Here is an 18,236-nt window from a genome sequence, read left to right on the forward strand (position 1 = left end):
CCTTATTTAAGAGATTGACGATATTAAAATTTGGAGTTGATCATCAATAGTGGAAATACCATCAACAACGACAAGCATTTTGATTTAAGTCTTGTGGAGCTTTGATTTGGACCTAATGCATGCGTTGCTTCAAGAAAAATAACAAACGGGACTACCCATTTTAATTCAAGTGGTAGGGTGTTAAATTCTCACTCGTTTTAACCTATAGGATTTTTGTGTTAGAAGTATAAGCGTTCGTCTCTTTGGATGTATGCAATTACTCCTAGGCTCAAAGAAACCGTAATTTTAACATTAAAAGCTTAATTGTTTAATTTTATTATTTTTATGTCATCTTTCATTGATTTTTTAACGGATAGGGACCAATTTATTAGTTTTTTTAAGTCAAATGATAATTTTATATCTTTTCATAATTAAGAGACTTAACAAAAACTATTAATATAGTCGGAAGATTATCTGTGCAGTTAACCCCAAAATGCAACTCTTTAGTAGAGAAAACCAAAGTTGCTAAACCCCTTTAGCAAAAACCCTACTTGCCCTGTTCTTGTAATTAATTTTGTTCATAATTTTATTGTACGTATTAATCATTTATTAATGTGGAAGTCTTCCTATAATAAGCATATATTATAGATTAAATTAAAATATTAAATAAATCAATTTTATCTGTTTCATCCTCTAATACATGCAAGATTATTATTATACAATATATTATTTTATTATAAAGTTATTACTAATGAGAAATTCTTATTTTAATAAATGTATATTATAGATTGGGTAAGAATAATAAATTAATTTTATCCACTTCTTCTATATTATAATATTTGAAATTGATAACTATTTCAATATGTAATTAATTTTATTTTATGAAGTATTTTATTGTAAATAAGTGTAACTAAGCATGCATAATTAATATCATTTTAATATAATTATTTAATACTATTTTATCATAATATTTAAAACATAAATGAATAAATTTCAATAATTTAATTTATGAAAAATAAGAGTATAAATGGTATATAATATGAAAAATATTAGCAATAAAATTAACTCTAATAAACATTTAATTTTGATGGAATGATATTTATTTTAGATTACAAAGTGAAATGAATTTTAGAGCAACGTTAATTATCTTTTGAGATTTTTTATTATTAATTAAAGAGTGATATTAATAAATTTAGATAAAATTAAAATTTAATAAAACATTAAAAATTTAATTTTATTATTATATTTAAAAAAAATTATGACTCGCTTTTATCACGTCAAATTTCACAACAACAATAGACAAAGTGCTTAACTGTGTGAAATTTTATATACGAAATTGAAATAAAAATTATATAAATAACAGTAAAAGACAAATTCACAAATCAAATTATTTTAGCGGTTAAAAGAATTATTGTTATTTATTGTTATAAAAAAATTATTTTTATTTTTAGAAATTTTGAGTTCTAGCATCAGCAATTGCAATAAGGGTGATTGAACATTCATTGTCAAATGATTAAGAATATTTAAAACATATATTGTTTTATAATCAAATTAACTTAATAAAAAACAATAATGAATCAAATTTAATTCTTATTCCAACTAAATATTTAATCATTTGTTATGCATGAACCAAATAATCTCAGTGATTAAATATATATGGTTATCTCTGCAAGAATGAATAAGCGTTAATTTTCAAATAATTGAAAATATTTCGAAACAATTAACTACTGTGTATTCACCGAGACTAATACAAAACAGTTTATATATCATATATTTCAATTAAATTATTATAATTTCACGAATTATAATTATATTATGTTTATATCACACGCAAACACATATGCGTGCACACACTTTTTTTTTAAAAAAATAATGAGTGCACACATATATATGGGTTAGATCCATTTATACTATGTAAATCTAATAAGTTTTTACATAAACTTATAGTTATTATATTTAAATAAATAAATGACTTAGATTTAATTAAAATTAATAGCTCATAAATAAATATTTCTTTAACTCACAATAAAACAATATTTTTCCTTGTTAAGGTTAGAGTTTTATATTTTATGTTTATGGTTTAAGGTTTGGGATTTGTGCTTTTGGGTTTAGGATTTGAGATTTGGGATAAAAAATTATTTTATCATAAAAGAAATATTTGTTTATGAATTATAAATTTTAATCAAATTTAAGCCACTTACTTATTTTAATCTAATATTAGTGTAAAACTTGTTAATTTTACGTAAGTGTAAATGGAACATATCCCTATGTCACAACAATCCTTAGAGTAGTCCCGAGTTCGCATTTCGACTTGAAATCGTGATGCAATTACCATTTTTTTTGGTTATTTTGATATGAAACAATTCAGAATTATGTAATTATATAAATTAGTTTATTTTTCAAATCATAGTACAACTATTTATATCTGCTAATCTCTATATCTTTGATTGTTTAAAATATAATGATATCCTTCACCTAAGATAAAGCTAATTTAATTATAGGAAAAACCTCAAATTATAAAATTATTATTGTTCATGGTTTTGTTATATTTTTGCTTCTTGCTATTTTCATGGAATTAAAAACTCATTTTTAGAAGTCAAATGCATAAGAAATTAACCAAAAGAATTGAAAGTTGGGAAAAGATTAACGAATAACGACCATTTCTGTACAGCCAGTTGCTGTTTTACTGTACAATTGCACACCACCAAAGCTTCTATTATAATAGTCACTAAATCAATTCCAAAAGGCAGCCATCTATCCCTAACTTCTCGTTCCTTTTAGAAGAGTTCGGCACAAGGACTGGATTTACTCCTCTATAATGCACAAGCCTATGCTAATAAACTACGCACGAGTCAGACGATCCCAAGAGGTTTCAATATCAAAGAAAATCATACCAGTGTCGTAAGACATGTGATTGGAAGAAATTGAATTAAGTTCTGCAGTAAGAGATTTCTTCGGGAAAGGACTGGTCGTCAAATAGAAAGCTCTCGAGCTCATTGAAAACCAATTTATGTCCCTCTTTTACCTCCTTGGATGCTTCTTTCTCGTTTGTGCAGTTTTGAAGCTGTAAATAATCAACAGAAGGCTGTTGATTGCTTTGACCGACGTTGTTGATCAAATTCAAGTCAGAATCCGAAAAGTCATGATTTGTTGCCGGTTGATTCTGATTCTGAAGGCAATTGCTATCATGGTTCAAGCTCGACTGAAGAATAGGCTGACCATCTGCTGAGGATTGAGATGCTGTTGAATTGGTAATGACACTGTCCGTAACAGGCTGTGAAGAAATAGGGTGTGTAGATGTCCAAAGATTTGAACCAGAATGAAGATTTGGCCACCCAATGGGATTTGAATTCCTTTCATTTGATATTGTAACAGATGCGGGATTCTGCTGATGCTGTGAAGCAATAGGAGAAAAGTTTTCTGATGGAACATGTGCAGAGCGTTTTATTGTTGGGGCAACTTCCATTCTTTTCGACATGGTGTTGGAAGGGACAAATTGGGGACCCAAGTTACTAACTTTAATACCTCGATCCCGTCGAATTACTGTATTATGCACCCCCTAGTAACTGACGTGAAACTGGATGCGGATGCATTGTGCTATTTAAAACATGTTGGCTACCCAAATTTAGATGATGTGGAACTCCATATTTGGTAGATGAAGAATGAACTATGGATGGCCGTTGGATGTGAATTTGAGGTATGAAATTCCGAGTAGCTTGAGTTGGAATCAGCCTAGAAACTTGATTTTGCAGTGCATACTGCATATTGTCACGTCGTGGAGCTTGGTTAAGTTGGGGCATTGCTGTAGAGTGAGAGGTGACAGGAGCTTTTGTAACAGGTAGTGGAGAATTTCTCTCATGCCTGAAAGTCTTCCTCAAAGTCTTCCACTTCTCCACTTTATCAGTGGCATGACAATGATCAGTACTAGAGGTACCTGAGTGCCAATAACCACATGGTGCTCGCGAGTCACAAACAAAGCAATGGCACTGAAATTTCAGAACGGCATTCGTTGTTTGTATTAGAAATGCATGTTAAATTCAAGAGCACCAAACTAAGAAACAGTCAACCATCACAGAAGTATAAAGTTTCAAGTCACTTTACGAAAAGTTAAGATATTACCAATTCACAATGCTGTTCATGTGAGGTTGAACTGAATGGAAACTTAGCACAGTCATGTCGAGGATGGGGGTAATCTCTGCATGCAATCTGCAACCATATCAAAGAGAAATGAGAAAGCTATCACAAATATGGTAACCCTTTTTTTTAACAAACAAATACGGTAACTTTGAGGCAAGAGATAAAGTCTTCAATGTATAAAGCAAAAGGTAAAGGAGTAAGTTAAACATTAATAATATTTAATTTTTTTACATAAATGCACCCTAAGATCACCCCGGATACTAGACTTCTAGATAAACCATGATAGTATTGGACCATTTTGTCCACTTCTACAGCAAAAAACTATCAATCTAACAGACGATATCGTGTTGTTTAAGACAATTTGGGCACAAGGGTATGTCTTAAAGTTCTCGAACCAGGCATTTTACCCTACAGCAACTCAACCCTGTAACATTCACCTCCAGTAAAAACAACCGATCTCCACATCTCATTTTTCTCCAAAAACTAATGGTATAGCTCTTGTATGAGAAAATGACTATGCACCGGATGCTTGCATGTTTCGAAGGCTAAATCCTCACTTGTGCATTCCAGTTGACATATACAACACACACTGATTAACCCACGAAGGTGTTTCAGCAGGTTGAAACTTGAAAGAATAATAAAATGCATATCACATCTTTAACCAACATGAACATTCAAAATTGCTGGAGCAAGAACACATCCTAGAAAAAATCCAGAACCGCAATGAAAACATACAAAAAAAACCCAATAGTTTTAAATCAATTTAACACGCAATGCTACCCAGAAATTCAAATAACTTTCTAAAGCAAAAGCAACCCTAAAACTCAACACCAAGTCACCAAACAAAGCCTTCGTTCACATTGAAAGCACATGAACTAAACAAAGCCTTCAATCTCAAGGGAACACAAATTTAACAAAACCGCCGTAACCGAAAAAGAAACCGCTTGCCTAATTTCAGCAACAAAACATTGAAAAAAATATTCAGCGTACTCGGTCAAAAGAAAAAATTGCAAAGAAATATACATTAATTCACCTGCCCTTTTTGGCCGACAATAAGACACTCATCGGAGTCTTTTTGGGGTTCATTAACATCCGACGACGCCTTATCTGGGTCACCATCCAAAACGACACAATCACCATCGTCCTCCTCAGCAACCTTCCTAACCACTGAATTCGGTGACTTTGACTTGTTAGTGGAGTTGACTTCCCCGACAACCATCAAGTCATCAGGACTGTCGAATACCTTATCAACGGCTTCCAGAACTTCCGATAACCAGTTGCAATCGTCCCCCTTGGGATCCTCCCAAGCCGGAGTATCCTCCTCGTCGTCGGAGCTTAGGTCAAAAATAATAGGAGACGCCTCCATAAAAAGTAGATAAAATTTTGGGCTTTATTTTGCCAAAATAAATAAAGTAAGAGCAACCTTCTTTTATTCAAGAGAATTGCTGGGGGCTTCTAGCAATCTGAATAAATAAGAAAAACAAGCGAAATCAAAGGGAAAAGCAGGGCTTGGATACATGAATAATTCAGTGATTTGGGGTTTAAAAAAGGTGGGGGAAAGAACTGGGGTCTTGTTCTAAGAGAGAGAGAGAGAGAGAGAAACTGAAAATAGATTAGGTTAGGACAGAGGAATGTAGGGTTTAGGAAGTGGAATTTGTAGGGGAATTAATGTCGAAAAATTAGGGTTTTTTAAAATATTGATAAGATTTTGTTGCCCCTTTTTTTGGGTGTAAGAAATCGAAACTGGAATTGAAACAGTGAAGTGGACTGAGAAGTGTAGGGAATCGGACGTGGCTTGGCTTTAATATTGGGTTGGGTACCGTGAAATCGAAGAAAGAAAATAAAAGAAAACTTAGGGGTACAACTGACATTTCATTGCAATGGCGTTCGCACGACGTACCGTCTGTCAGTTACACAAATACCCATCGCGCGATATATTGACTCCCTTCTCCTTTTTATTTATTAGGGAATAAAACAGTTTCAGCCCTTAAATTTGGAAATTCTTCTCAAATTAATTTTGATCCCTTTTTCCGGATGGTCTTTGAATTTCTTTTTCCAATTTTACTTCTTTTTAATGTTTTAAAAGTGGGTTACATTAATTAATTTTAAATTATCAAACCATTGAAAGAATTATATTAAAAGCATTAAGTATAAAAATTAATATAAATAGAAAAATTAAAATCCTTATGAAAAATATGTAGAATAGTGGTTCACGATGGCATAGAAAATAAAAAATATAAAAATTAATCGATAATTGGTGACTCATTCTCATGTAAATCAAGAATCACTGATTGATTTAAATTAGGATAAGGTACACCATAATCATTTAACTATAATAAACCAACGCATAACGGGGTGAGAAAAATAGAAAGCACCAGACCATTGGGCCAAAATATACATTTAATTATATTTATACAATAAATAATATATATCTTATATTTTAATAAATTTTTCTTTAGACAATAAATAATATAATTAATAAATTAAAATTAAAAATATTTTTACATTAACAAAAAATATGAATATATAAAACATATTAAAATAATAATACGAATATAATATTTTTTACATTAACAAAAATATGAATATAATATATTTTATTTTAAAAATATTTATTAATATAAAAATATCATATTCGTATTATATTCAATAAAATTTAAAAAAAATTGTAATTAATAAAATATATATATTCATATTATATTTTCAAAATTTAAGAAAAATATAATTAATAAAATATTCATATTTTTAATGTAAAAATATTATATTCGTATTATATTAATAAATATTTTTAAAATAAAATATATTTCATTCATATTTTTTTAATGTAAAAAAATATTGTATTCATATTATTATTTTAATATGTTTTATATATTTATAGTTTTTATGAATGCAAAAAGTATTCTTAATTTTTATTTATTAATTATATTATTTATTGTGGATAACTAAATAGATGTCTTGGTCCAATGGTATGGTGATGTCTACTTCACCTAATAGGTCATTGGTTTAAATCCCACTTTCCCCCTTATACATTGGTTTTTTTTTTCAACAAGAGGGTGACACACTCTTATTAGAGAAAAATAAATCTATTAAATAAAAATAAATCTATTAAATAAAAATAAATAAAAATAAATTTAGTCCCCTAATCGAATGATGATACATGTCATTATTTTAATTTATTAAAATGAAGACCAAATTAAATATATATATATAAGTAACATAGATCAATTGTGTAATTATATCAAAATATTTTTAACTATCGCGTCACATGTTCTGTTAACTGATAACGACAGGTGGCTTAATTGAAATGTTTAAATATTTAGATAGTATTTTGATCAAATTTAAACATCAGTGGTCAAAATGATTTTTAACTATAATTGAGTGGTCACCCGTGTAGTTTATCTTTAAATTTATCTAAAAGAGTCTTTCTTCGGTGAGAAAGAAAGTATATACGTGTGTATATCTCTTCTTTTAGATGTGAGTAAAATTTGGCTTAATCCAAAAAATTGATTTTTTATTCGATTCAAATTAATTTTGGGTTGTAGATTCATACACTTATGTTATTTCTCAGCGATGATTTTCTGCATACGTAAGGACTTGAACCTGAAATCTTGCTTAAGCGATATCAATCTACTAACCACTTAAACTAATCCCCGTTGGTAAATATATATGTATTTAGATGGTTCTATAAAGTTGTTTAAATTAAAATCAAATTGTACCATAATAGTATAAATATTTATAGTTAAATCTAAATCGAAACTCTAACAAATTGACTCGACTCGACTTACATTTTGTAAAGTAGACTCGAAAAAAATTCAAATCAAGTTTGAGTTATGAAATAGAAATTATGTGATGAAAAGAAATATATATTTAATTTTTGGGTAAATTATAAATTTAGTAATTGAACTTTTCTCTCTCTTTTATTTCACTCATTTTACTTTAATTTTTTCAATTTCCTTCATGAACTTAAAACATTGGGCTATTTTGGTCACTCAATCGTTTTGTCACTAACGATGTCATAAATGGGCTTTTATATAAATACAAAATGACGTCATTTTGGTAAAATATAATTTTCTAAAAACATCGTCATTTTAACGTGTTAACTATTTAACGGCATAATAACAAAAAAAATATAATGTATTAAGTTCAGTGAAAAAATTAAAAACTTTTAAAGTTTAGTAAGCCAAATAGGAAAGAGAGTAAAGTTTAGTGATGAAATTTGTAATTTACTTTTATGGTTTTTTTTTGTATATAGCATCGAACGTGGTTAAAAAACAATATTTTTTCTTTAATATATATGGTGTAGATTGTGATGATCGAATCGTTGTTATTTGCCAAAATTCCCTTTAACTAGTGATTCAGCTCTGCTTCATGTTCTGCAGGTTTCATGGTTTCTAACACTTCATCTGCTCAATCAAACTTAGATTCCTTCAAATGTTTGCCAAAAAGATTCAAGTTTTTTTCTCATTTTTCTGACAAAATGTGTATGTAAAACAATGCCCAGTGATAATTGGATAGAAGGGATAGCCGACGGTCATTTTCATCAAAATTTTAAAATATTATATATTTTAAATAATTATTTATTAATAATATGTTTTTATAATTTTATAATATTGCCGTCTCTTAAAATTTTAAAAGTTGCCACTGATATAAAATTTTGCTTCCATAGAAGCCGAAGAGCCGATGCGTTTGAGTGTTCAATATAGGTGTGAAAATCTGAGTATTTTCTTTCCTGGCCATTGCGTTTTTTCAATGGCAATGCAATGGCCGTTGCATAGACCATCTCGTCGAATTTCCAATAAAAATAGCATACTTTCTCCTCTATGGAAGTTATTGCCTTTGCCATTTTTCTCATAGGAAAGTGTTACTGCAGAGGCATTGCTTATAGTTTACAAGATTATTGCTTCATGTATTCTGGAAATGTAACAATTCACCTTTTCTTTAGTGTCTTTTTTCAGAGAAGTGGTTGACAATTACAAAAGAAATAAAGGATATAAATGAGAGTCTTTTACCACTTCAATTGATGACTTATCTAATACACATGATGCATTATCCAAACTTGATATTAGTAATTTTTTGGGTAGAGTTCGCTTAATCTCCTCCTCTTATCTCCCTTCTATTTTTAGCATTTCCCTCCCCTTGTCTCTCTCTTGAAGGACCTAAAACTTAGCTAATCAGACAACCAAATTAATAGTAACAATAATTATGATAAAAGCAAGTAAGAGAAGATCTCTTCTGTTTCTGTTCTGGTTATGTTTGATGCTCTATTGCTTATTTATTTCATGTTTCATCCGGGTTTCAATCCAATCAACTTTCCATTTAGAAAATGTTCTGTTTTGATTCTCATTTCCTTGTAAGAACTTGTATCTGTCGGGCACTTTTAACTGATTGGTTTGCTCTTTTCCCAGGTACTGGTAATTCAAATGCGTAGACTTCATGTAAGGAAGATGCAATTTCATTTTATTTGATTTTGAAACATATGTATTGGAAAGATTCATGGTTTGGGTAGTTAGAGAATCTGAGGATCAATAGGTAATAAAAGGACACCCGTTTCTTTGTGTAATTCATAAAAAACTTTGCTTTAAGAGGATGGTATCTTGCAGATTCTGCAGAAATGAAAATGTTGGGAAATAAACGAGAACAAGTAATTTCCCTATAACCAGATTAGTGAGAATGCGAAATAAAAGCGAAAAAATAATACCCGAAATTGATAACGGAGTTCAGCCAATTTTGCTTACGTCTCCTGACTGCTGCAGATCTTTTACTAAGAGAGAGAATTTACAGGTGTTTACAAAACACTCAATACTCATAAGAAAACTCTCTAGTATTGGGAGAAAGAAATGCTTTGGGATTTTGGGATGATTTTTAAGCTAAATGTGTAAGGGTATTTATAGTAGAAGCTTAGGGACTAATCTTTGAAAATACCCTAAAGTGCAATGACTAAAGTGTAATTAACTCATTTAAAAAATCAACATATGCTGCACCGAATGTTGAAAACAATTTTTGCAGCTCAAACTTTGGTGGCATTCGGTGCCTACCATTGACTTTCAACAATCTCCCACTTGAAGACTGGTTTTAACCTGTCTTCACACCTCAATCAATGCAGCAATATTTCTGGTCTTGATACTCTAGCATGCCAACTGAAGTTGAACACAACTTCAGTTTGTCCGTTGTCACCGTCTTTGTTAACATGTCTGCCGGATTTTGAGATCCACTAATCTTTTCAGGTTTCAAAATCCCATCTTCCAGAAGAGACCGGATAAAATGATATCGTAATTGTATGTGCTTCGTCCTAGAATGAAAAGACGGATTCTTTGCTAGATGGATAGCACTTTGATTGTCGCAATACAAGACATTGTTTTCTTGTTTCTTGTCTAACTCTTCCAAGAAACTTTGGAGCCAAACCATCTCCTTGCTGGCTTCCGTAACAGCGACATATTCTGCTTTAATTGTGGAGAGAGCAACTATCTTCTGTAGTTGAGAAACCCAACTAACTGCAGTTCCTCCTAGAGTATAGACATACCCTGTAGTGCTCCTTCTGATGTCAACATTTCTGGCTAAGTCAGCATCTACATAGCCTGTCAGTATCGTATCTCCACCTTTGAAACAAAGTGCTTTGTTTGTGGTACCCCGCAGATATCTGAGGATCCATTTGACTGCTTCCCAGTGTACCTTGCCCGGATTATTCATATACCTGCTAACAGCTCCCACTGCTTGAGCAATATCTGGTCTAGTACAAACCATGGCATACATCAGACTTCCAATTGTTGAGGCATACGGCAGCTTCACCATGTGTGCATGTTCTTCCTCCGTCTTTGGTGATTGTTCTTTGGAGAGTCTGAAATGAACACCTAAAGGTGTACTTACTGGTTTAGCATCTTGCATGTTGAACCTGGAAAGTACTTTTTTGATGTACTTAGCCTGTGATAACATCAAAGTCCCCGACTTTGTGTCTCTCTTGATCCTCATCCCAAGAATCTGCTTCGCCCAGATCTTTCATAGAAAACTGCTTCGACAATTTTTGCTTCAAGTTTATAATCTCTTGCATGTCTGAGCCTGTAACGAGCATGTCATCAACATACAACAATAAAATAATGAAGCTGTTGTCGAACCTCTTGATGTAGCAACAATGATCTGCTTGTCATCTGATAAAACCATTGCTACTCATGAAGTTATCGAACTTTTTGTACCACTGTCTAGGAACTTGTTTTAAACCATACAAGCTCTTCTTCAACCTGCATACCAGGTTTTTCTTGTCTGCCTCTATGAAGCATTCTGGTTGCCTCATATAGATTTCTTCCTCCAAATCACCATGAAGGAAAGTTGTCTTTACATCTAACTGCTCAAGATGTAAATTCTCTGCAGCTACAATTTTCAACACCAGTCTGATTGTAGATAATTTTACGACTAGAGAGAAAATTTCATTGTAGTCAATACCTTCTTTTTGCTGAAAGCCTTTGACAACCAATCTTGCTTTGTAGCGTTTGCTCCCATCGTGCTCTTCTTTGATCCTGTAAATCCACTTGTTATGGAGCGCTTTCTTTCCTGGTGGTAATTCAGCTAATTCCCACGTCTGATTTTACATAAGCGAGTCCATCTCATCTTTCATGGAAGACTCCCACTTGACTGAATCCTCCACCTGCATTGCTTCATCATAGCACTCTGGTTCACCATTGTCAGTCAGCAACAAGTAGTGCAAATAAGGCAAATAACGCTGGGTTGGTTTAGGAATTCTGGAGGAGCGTCTTAGTTCTGGTGTGTCTGGTTCTTCTTGAACTGCTTCAGGACTGATCTGAACATCATTTCCAGAAATCTCCTCGAACTCAGCAAATTCCTTTGTTTCAGCTTCAATATTTGAGCTACTTGATTCTATGGTTGACCTATCTTTGTACATCATATTCTCATTAAAAATGACATCTCTGCTTCTGATGATCTTCCAATTTCCGTAGTCCCAAAATCGGTAACCAAACTCATCACCACCATAACCAACAAAGGCACATTTGTTGGACTTAGCATCAAGTTTACTTCTTTCAGCAGAGTCTATGTGTACATAAGAAATACAACCAAACACTCTTAAGTGTGAAAGGTTTATTTCTTTCTTGCTCAAAACTTCCTCCGGTATTCCACCATCCAAGGGAACTGCGGGCCCACAGTTGATTAGGTAAGCTGCAGTGTTGATAGCTTCAGCCCATAGAAATTTGGGTAATCCGACATGTATCCTCATGCTTCTGGCACGTTCATTCAGAGTTCTGTTCATGCGCTTTGCTACGCCATTCTGTTGCGGTGTCATGGGAATTGTTGTCTCCATCTTGATCCCATTGTTTGCGCAGAAATCTCTGAATCTTCTATTTTTGTACTCTCCTCCATTGTCAGACCTCAACCGCTTGACTTTCAAACTAGTCTCATTTTCCACCATGGCCTTCTATTTTTCTGAAGGTATCAAATGCTTCTGATTTCTTCTTCAGAAAATAAACCCACACCTTCCTTGTAGAATCATCGATGAATGTGACATAATATAATGAGCCTGCAAGAGATGAAATTGGAGATAGTCCCCATACGTCAGTATGAACCAACTCTAACTTTTTGCGTTGGGTGTCTTGCCAATCTGTGCAAAATTGACTTTCTTTTGTTTACCAAAGATGCAATCCTCGCATAGTCCGACATCTACACTCTTTAGATCCGACAGCTTCCCTTTTGACAAAAGTTTCTTCATCCCTTTCTCGCGCATATGACCAAGCCTTTGGTGCCATAGGTTTGATTTTCCATTAGCATCTGTTACTGCAATGATATTCTCTAAATTTGAGGTTACATAGAGAGTATCAGACTTCTTACCACGAGCAATGACGAGTGCTCCTTTGGTAATCTTCCATTCACAGCCTGAAAAAGTTATACTATATCCTTCTCCATCAAGTTGTCCTACAGAAATCAAAATTTTTTTTAGGCCAAAAATATGTCTTACTTCTTTTAGCGTCCAGGTGGTCTGGTTTGGCAACTTTAATCGGATGTCTCCTTTTCCGACGATCTTCAAGGTTTCATCATCAGCTAGATGAACCTTCCCAAAATCACCATTGGCATAGTTCTTCATGGTTTCTCGGCATGGGGTGGAGTGGAAAGATGTCCATGAATCCAAGATCCATGATTCAATCGGACTGTTGACGCTTAGAATCATGGCATCACCTATCTCCTCTGTCACGTTGGCAGATTCCTGTGCGTCGGTATTTTTCTTCGGTGCTCGACAATCTCTTTTAAAGTGACCCTTCTTACCGCAGTTATAACAGGTAAAATCTTTATTTCCCGTTCTTGATTTTCCCCTTCTGGATTTGGATCTGACACGATTTGAATTTCTTTTTGAAGTTCTCTCTCTAGACTCCGTGTGCAAGGCTGAAGAGGTTGATGCTTCACCCGATTCTCTCCGTCGAATTTCTTCGCTCAATACCAGATCCCGAACATCGTCGAATTTCAATTTACTATTTCCCGACGAGCTGCTAACTGCTGTGACAGTAGCATTCCAACTGTCTGGTAGAGATGATAAGAGAATTAACGCTCGAACTTCATCATCGAATTCAATTTCCACTGAACTCAACTGGGTTGTGATTGTGTTGAGTTCATTTAGGTGTTGTGCCATCGATGCCCCTTCCGCCATTCGCAAATTAAATAATCGCCTCATCAAATAAACTTTGTTTGAGGTCGATGACTTCTCATATATACTGGAGAGAGCCGCCATAAGACCTGCCGTGGTCTTTTCCTTTGCTATGTTGAAAGCAACATTGCGGGATAACATCAGTCGGATAACTCTGAGGGCTTTTCTGTCGAGAAGAGCCCAGTCTTCATTCTTCATGCCCTCTGGTTGTTTTCCTAAGAGAGGTTGATATAGATTTTTCTGGTACAGAACATCTTCAATCTGCATCTTCCAAATGCCAAAGTCCGCACCATCAAATTTTTCAATTTTCACCTTCCCTTCGTCTGCAGCTATCGCTCCCACTTGAATCTAGCTTCGTTTGGATCGTTTCTAACAATTCTTGCGAACCACCGTGTATTAGAACACCTCCGTCGACAAATTCGTATCGCCAACAAAATTTCACTATTCACGAAATTCACTATTCATGTGAATAGTAATGAATAGTAACCTCGCAAAAAATTGACAAAATTCACAACAAAAAGCTCTGATTACCAGTTGTTGGGAAATAAACGAGAACAAGTAATTTTCCTATAACTAGATTAGTGAGAATACAAAATAAAAGCGGAAAAATAATACCTGAAATTGATAACGGAGTTCAGCCAATTTTGCTTACGTCTCTGGACTGCTGCAGATCTTTTACTAAGAGAGAAAATTTACAGGTGTTTTTATAAAACACTCAATATTCACAAGAAAGCTCTCTAGTATTGGGAGAAAGAAATGATTTGGGATTTTGAGATGATTTTTAAGTTAAATGGATAGGGGTATTTATAGTTGAAGCTTAAGGACTAATTTTTTAAAAATACCCTAAAATACAAATACTAAAGTGTAATTAACCTATTTAAAAAATCAACATAAGCTGCACCGAATGTTGAAAATAATTTTTGTAGCCCAAACTTTGGTGGCATTCGGTGCCTACCATTGACTTTCAACAGAAAAAGTCTGAATCTTTTAGTGGTAATGGCTGACAATTTAATGGAGGAGAGGTTTGAGTTTAATTGGTGAAATAAGCAGTGTAACATAAGATAAAAAAAATAAGTGTTTACAAAATGGAAACCAAGGAAGAAGCTGAAGGACAGGAAGACCGGTCTCGATCTTCCATTTGGGAAATAAACCCTGATTTTCAGGAGGCTGTGAATGAGGTTGTAGAAACGCAGAATCCAGTGCAGCCTGGAAGCACTGGTCCACCAAGGCTGCCGCCATCAGGGCACAGGCGCGCTCGGAGTGAATTCCCAACGTCAGGAAACTGGCGTAGCAATAGTTTCCATAGATTGAAAACTCAGATGCAAAAGGCTTGGCAATGGGGTGGCCATTTGAGGGATGATTGGTACCACTCGAGCTTCAACCCCGAGGTTTTGGCAAACCAGAAACGCCAGTGGTACCAACTCAGCTCCAAGTCTATGGTATTTAGACTCGGCTCTTTTCTTATTTCCAGGTTCCATTTTGTGTATGCATTTCCTGTAGTTTCGGATTGGCTATAACTTATTCTTGAAGAACAATTATAACCTGAACCATTACTTAAGGATAAGTCTCACATTGCTTCCTTTTCTTTGTGAAATCATTTTCTTTGCTCAGATTTTAGATGTTGAGGTAAAACAGGCAGTTAGCATTAGTCAAACGGGATTCTGATATATATCTGCGCCTTTCAGAATTCTGATCTTGAAGATGTTGTTTCTGGATCATATTAAATATAGGCAACCCGAATCAATCTTCGAGCACTTCATTATTGTTGGGATTCATCCAGATGCTAATCTTGGGGTCATGGAGGAAGACTTTTCTAGAAGGAAGAAGTGGGAGATGGAGATGAAAAGATCTGGAATCATAGATGTTAAGCTGATACAGCATAGGGGGCCTCCACTTCCGACATTCGAACCTCAGGTCGACTACATAACTAAATAGAAGGAGACCCTTTTTTATATTTTCAACAATATATTATTCTGCTCCTTAATTTTCTGCAATTTAACAATTTGTGTTTCTCCTTGCAAATAAAGGCAGTGCCATTACAGAAGCAAGAACTTGGTTTGTCAGTCCTTGTGTGTTGTCTTTTCTTCTTAAATTTACTTGATTCTGTTCATAAAAATGGTATCAAAAGAAAATCATCTTCAGAGTATATGCATTTGATCAATGATAATGTATTTCTTTTCATATTGGCAGACATCATCACTGTTCTTTGTTTTTCTTTTCTGTGATTAACACTGCTTTTTAAATATCCTCCTGGGAAGAGGTTAGCTATGCGTATGAAGGACTTAGCCAATTTTTGTTTTCCCGGAGGTGTTAAGGTTTGATCCGTTACTTTTTGGTTGTCTTCTATATTTCGATCTGATCCTTTTTTTTTAATTAATTTAGAATGATTATAAAGCAGTTGTTACGTTACGTAGGCCTTTTGAGCGGTTATATATTTTTCATTGTTCATTTTTGTTAATATGTTGCAGTTTTGAAGTGTATGAAATTTTTTTTAATAAGAATTAAAGGTCTCATTAAAAATCACCTCACAATTGTTAAATTTATAATAATTCGAAAAAACGAAAGGAGAAAAAAAATAACTCATATTTTATTGATAAAGGGAAAAATCCCAAAGTTACAAGGATTACAACCAGCCCCAAATACATCCCTACCCTAGCAAGACAAGACAGCCTCGAGGTGTATGATTTTGATAGTTTCTTGTAGCTTTTGTCAATGTACTGCATTTCTTTTTCCTTTTTCTGGGTATTAACATTTATGGACTTACAACATTTAAATTTTGTTATGGATTAGTAAATGTACTTTTACCCATTGCGAAGGTAATATTTTAACCCTTGAATTTAGACAAGTGCTACAAGCAAGCTGTTCTAAGTTAGTGCAGCCTTTTTTCTGTTGTCTAATTATCAATGTTGACTATATGCATGGCAAAAGAGTTAGATATCAATGGAAGGCATGTTGTGCCATTGATTCCTTGATCTTGACCCTAATTAACACGTAATTAATTATTGTGCATCTAGATTCATACTCATCTTTCTGTTCTTATGGTCACATACATTGTTGTTGCTTATTACTGTTTAACATTGAGTTATAGATTAACAGCTCATCATTTGATGGTTTTAGGCAATTGCCATGCCTAGAGAGGTATTACTCAAAAAAGTGCCATTTCCACTACCAAATCCTGACATCTTCAACCTGGATCAAGTACTAGCATTTGCAAACGATACTGTTGTATCAGAAAACGGTCAGTTGAATTTTAATGGCTATGCCAGTAAGTTTTCCTTGTTCCAAGATGTGTTCATATCATTAACCCCCTTGTTTTTTTGGTGAGTTTTGCAGCTTTAACTTTTATGGATTTGGGTGTTTTACCCCATAAGTTGAAGGGATACCCGGTCGAGTTTCTTATCCAACACCGTAAGGGCGGTCCACAATTTGGTTCTCTAGTGAGTGAAAAAGTTAATCCAGATTCTTATCCTCAATTTACAATGGGTTTTCTGTTTATTCCTAAAACGCCTCTGATCTGGAAAAGCCTATTGAAAGACAAGAATGAGCGAAAGAGTGCATAGTTGTAGTCTCCATTTTGTGAAAAAATCAAAAGAAGCAAGATGTAATAAAGTTTGAGATGCTTGTTTAGTAGGCTTTTTTGGAGGGAGGGGGGCTTGTTTTTCGTTGGCTGAAACTAGGAAAATGAATAATAAGGCCCTTTAGTTTTAGTTGTGGGAAAATATTATCCTCATTTGTAATTTTATTTTTTGTACTTGGGAGGCTATCTCCTGTTAAAAGACACTTGTTCCCAACGCATCCCAAATTAATTTAACAATGTGAAGTGGTATGGTATACACCAGATATCAGTTTAGGATGGATCAGTGCTGATTGCTGGGGCAACAATTGATATTGTGTATCGTTAGGATTATATGTTTCTTTTTTCTCTTTTAGAGACTTACTCATTGATGGAGGCGCTTGAAAATTCAATTCACCCCTAAATCCATCGCACTCACTATTGTCTTATACGTTAAGAAAAAAACCATCATTTGAGTGGGATTGATTAGAATTACAAGTAGTGAAGTTGGTGATGCATCAAGATTTCCCTTTCTTCCGAGAAGAGGGCTGATGATCATGATGATGCATCCCAATCGCTCATTTATTTCCTGTTCCATAGGTCACATGGAGTTCACAACCACAGATTGTGAAAGACAAGACACGTGTCGAAACATGGATGGTGTTACAATATTATATTAAACCCAAAAAGAAAAGAAAAAATAGTGTGTTTTCCCAGTTGGATGTAAGTAAAACAAAGAGTTCCCCACCCACGATCAAGGCAAAGGGATACACTATTTTCCTACCAACCAAACACCATCTTCCCTACCTGTTGTCCTCCTATCTTACATCAACTCGTCCTATTCATTTTTATCGTGAGAGACACCTTCACATGTATTCCCTCCACCACTTCATTATTCTACCAGTTCTCTAAAATCATCCCATCAAAATG

The 18,236-nt window shown here is 33.7% G+C and overlaps 2 protein-coding genes across 2 annotated transcripts; one reads left to right on the forward strand and one right to left on the reverse strand.

Annotated features, from left to right (window-relative positions):
* Positions 1-2,668: 2,668 nt before the first annotated feature.
* Positions 2,669-5,865, reverse strand: LOC120177144. Its single transcript, XM_039183372.1, has 3 exons — positions 5,150-5,865; positions 4,099-4,185; positions 2,669-3,965 (listed from the first exon to the last, which is right to left on the reverse strand). Exons 1-3 carry the CDS (start codon positions 5,480-5,482, stop codon positions 3,528-3,530), a joined length of 858 nt encoding a protein of 285 aa, XP_039039303.1. The 5' UTR covers positions 5,483-5,865; the 3' UTR covers positions 2,669-3,527.
* A 10,662-nt stretch (positions 5,866-16,527) lies between these two features.
* On the forward strand, positions 16,528-17,363 carry LOC120177214 (NADH dehydrogenase [ubiquinone] 1 alpha subcomplex subunit 9, mitochondrial-like). Its single transcript, XM_039183434.1, has 3 exons — positions 16,528-16,569; positions 16,871-16,991; positions 17,087-17,363. Exons 2-3 carry the CDS (start codon positions 16,880-16,882, stop codon positions 17,311-17,313), a joined length of 339 nt encoding a protein of 112 aa, XP_039039365.1. The 5' UTR covers positions 16,528-16,569; positions 16,871-16,879; the 3' UTR covers positions 17,314-17,363.
* The last annotated feature ends 873 nt before the right edge of the window (positions 17,364-18,236 follow it).

Source organism: Hibiscus syriacus, unplaced genomic scaffold, assembly GCF_006381635.1.
Source record: "Hibiscus syriacus cultivar Baekdansim isolate YM2019G1 unplaced genomic scaffold, ASM638163v2 tig00112285_pilon, whole genome shotgun sequence".
Taxonomy (NCBI): domain Eukaryota; kingdom Viridiplantae; phylum Streptophyta; class Magnoliopsida; order Malvales; family Malvaceae; genus Hibiscus; species Hibiscus syriacus.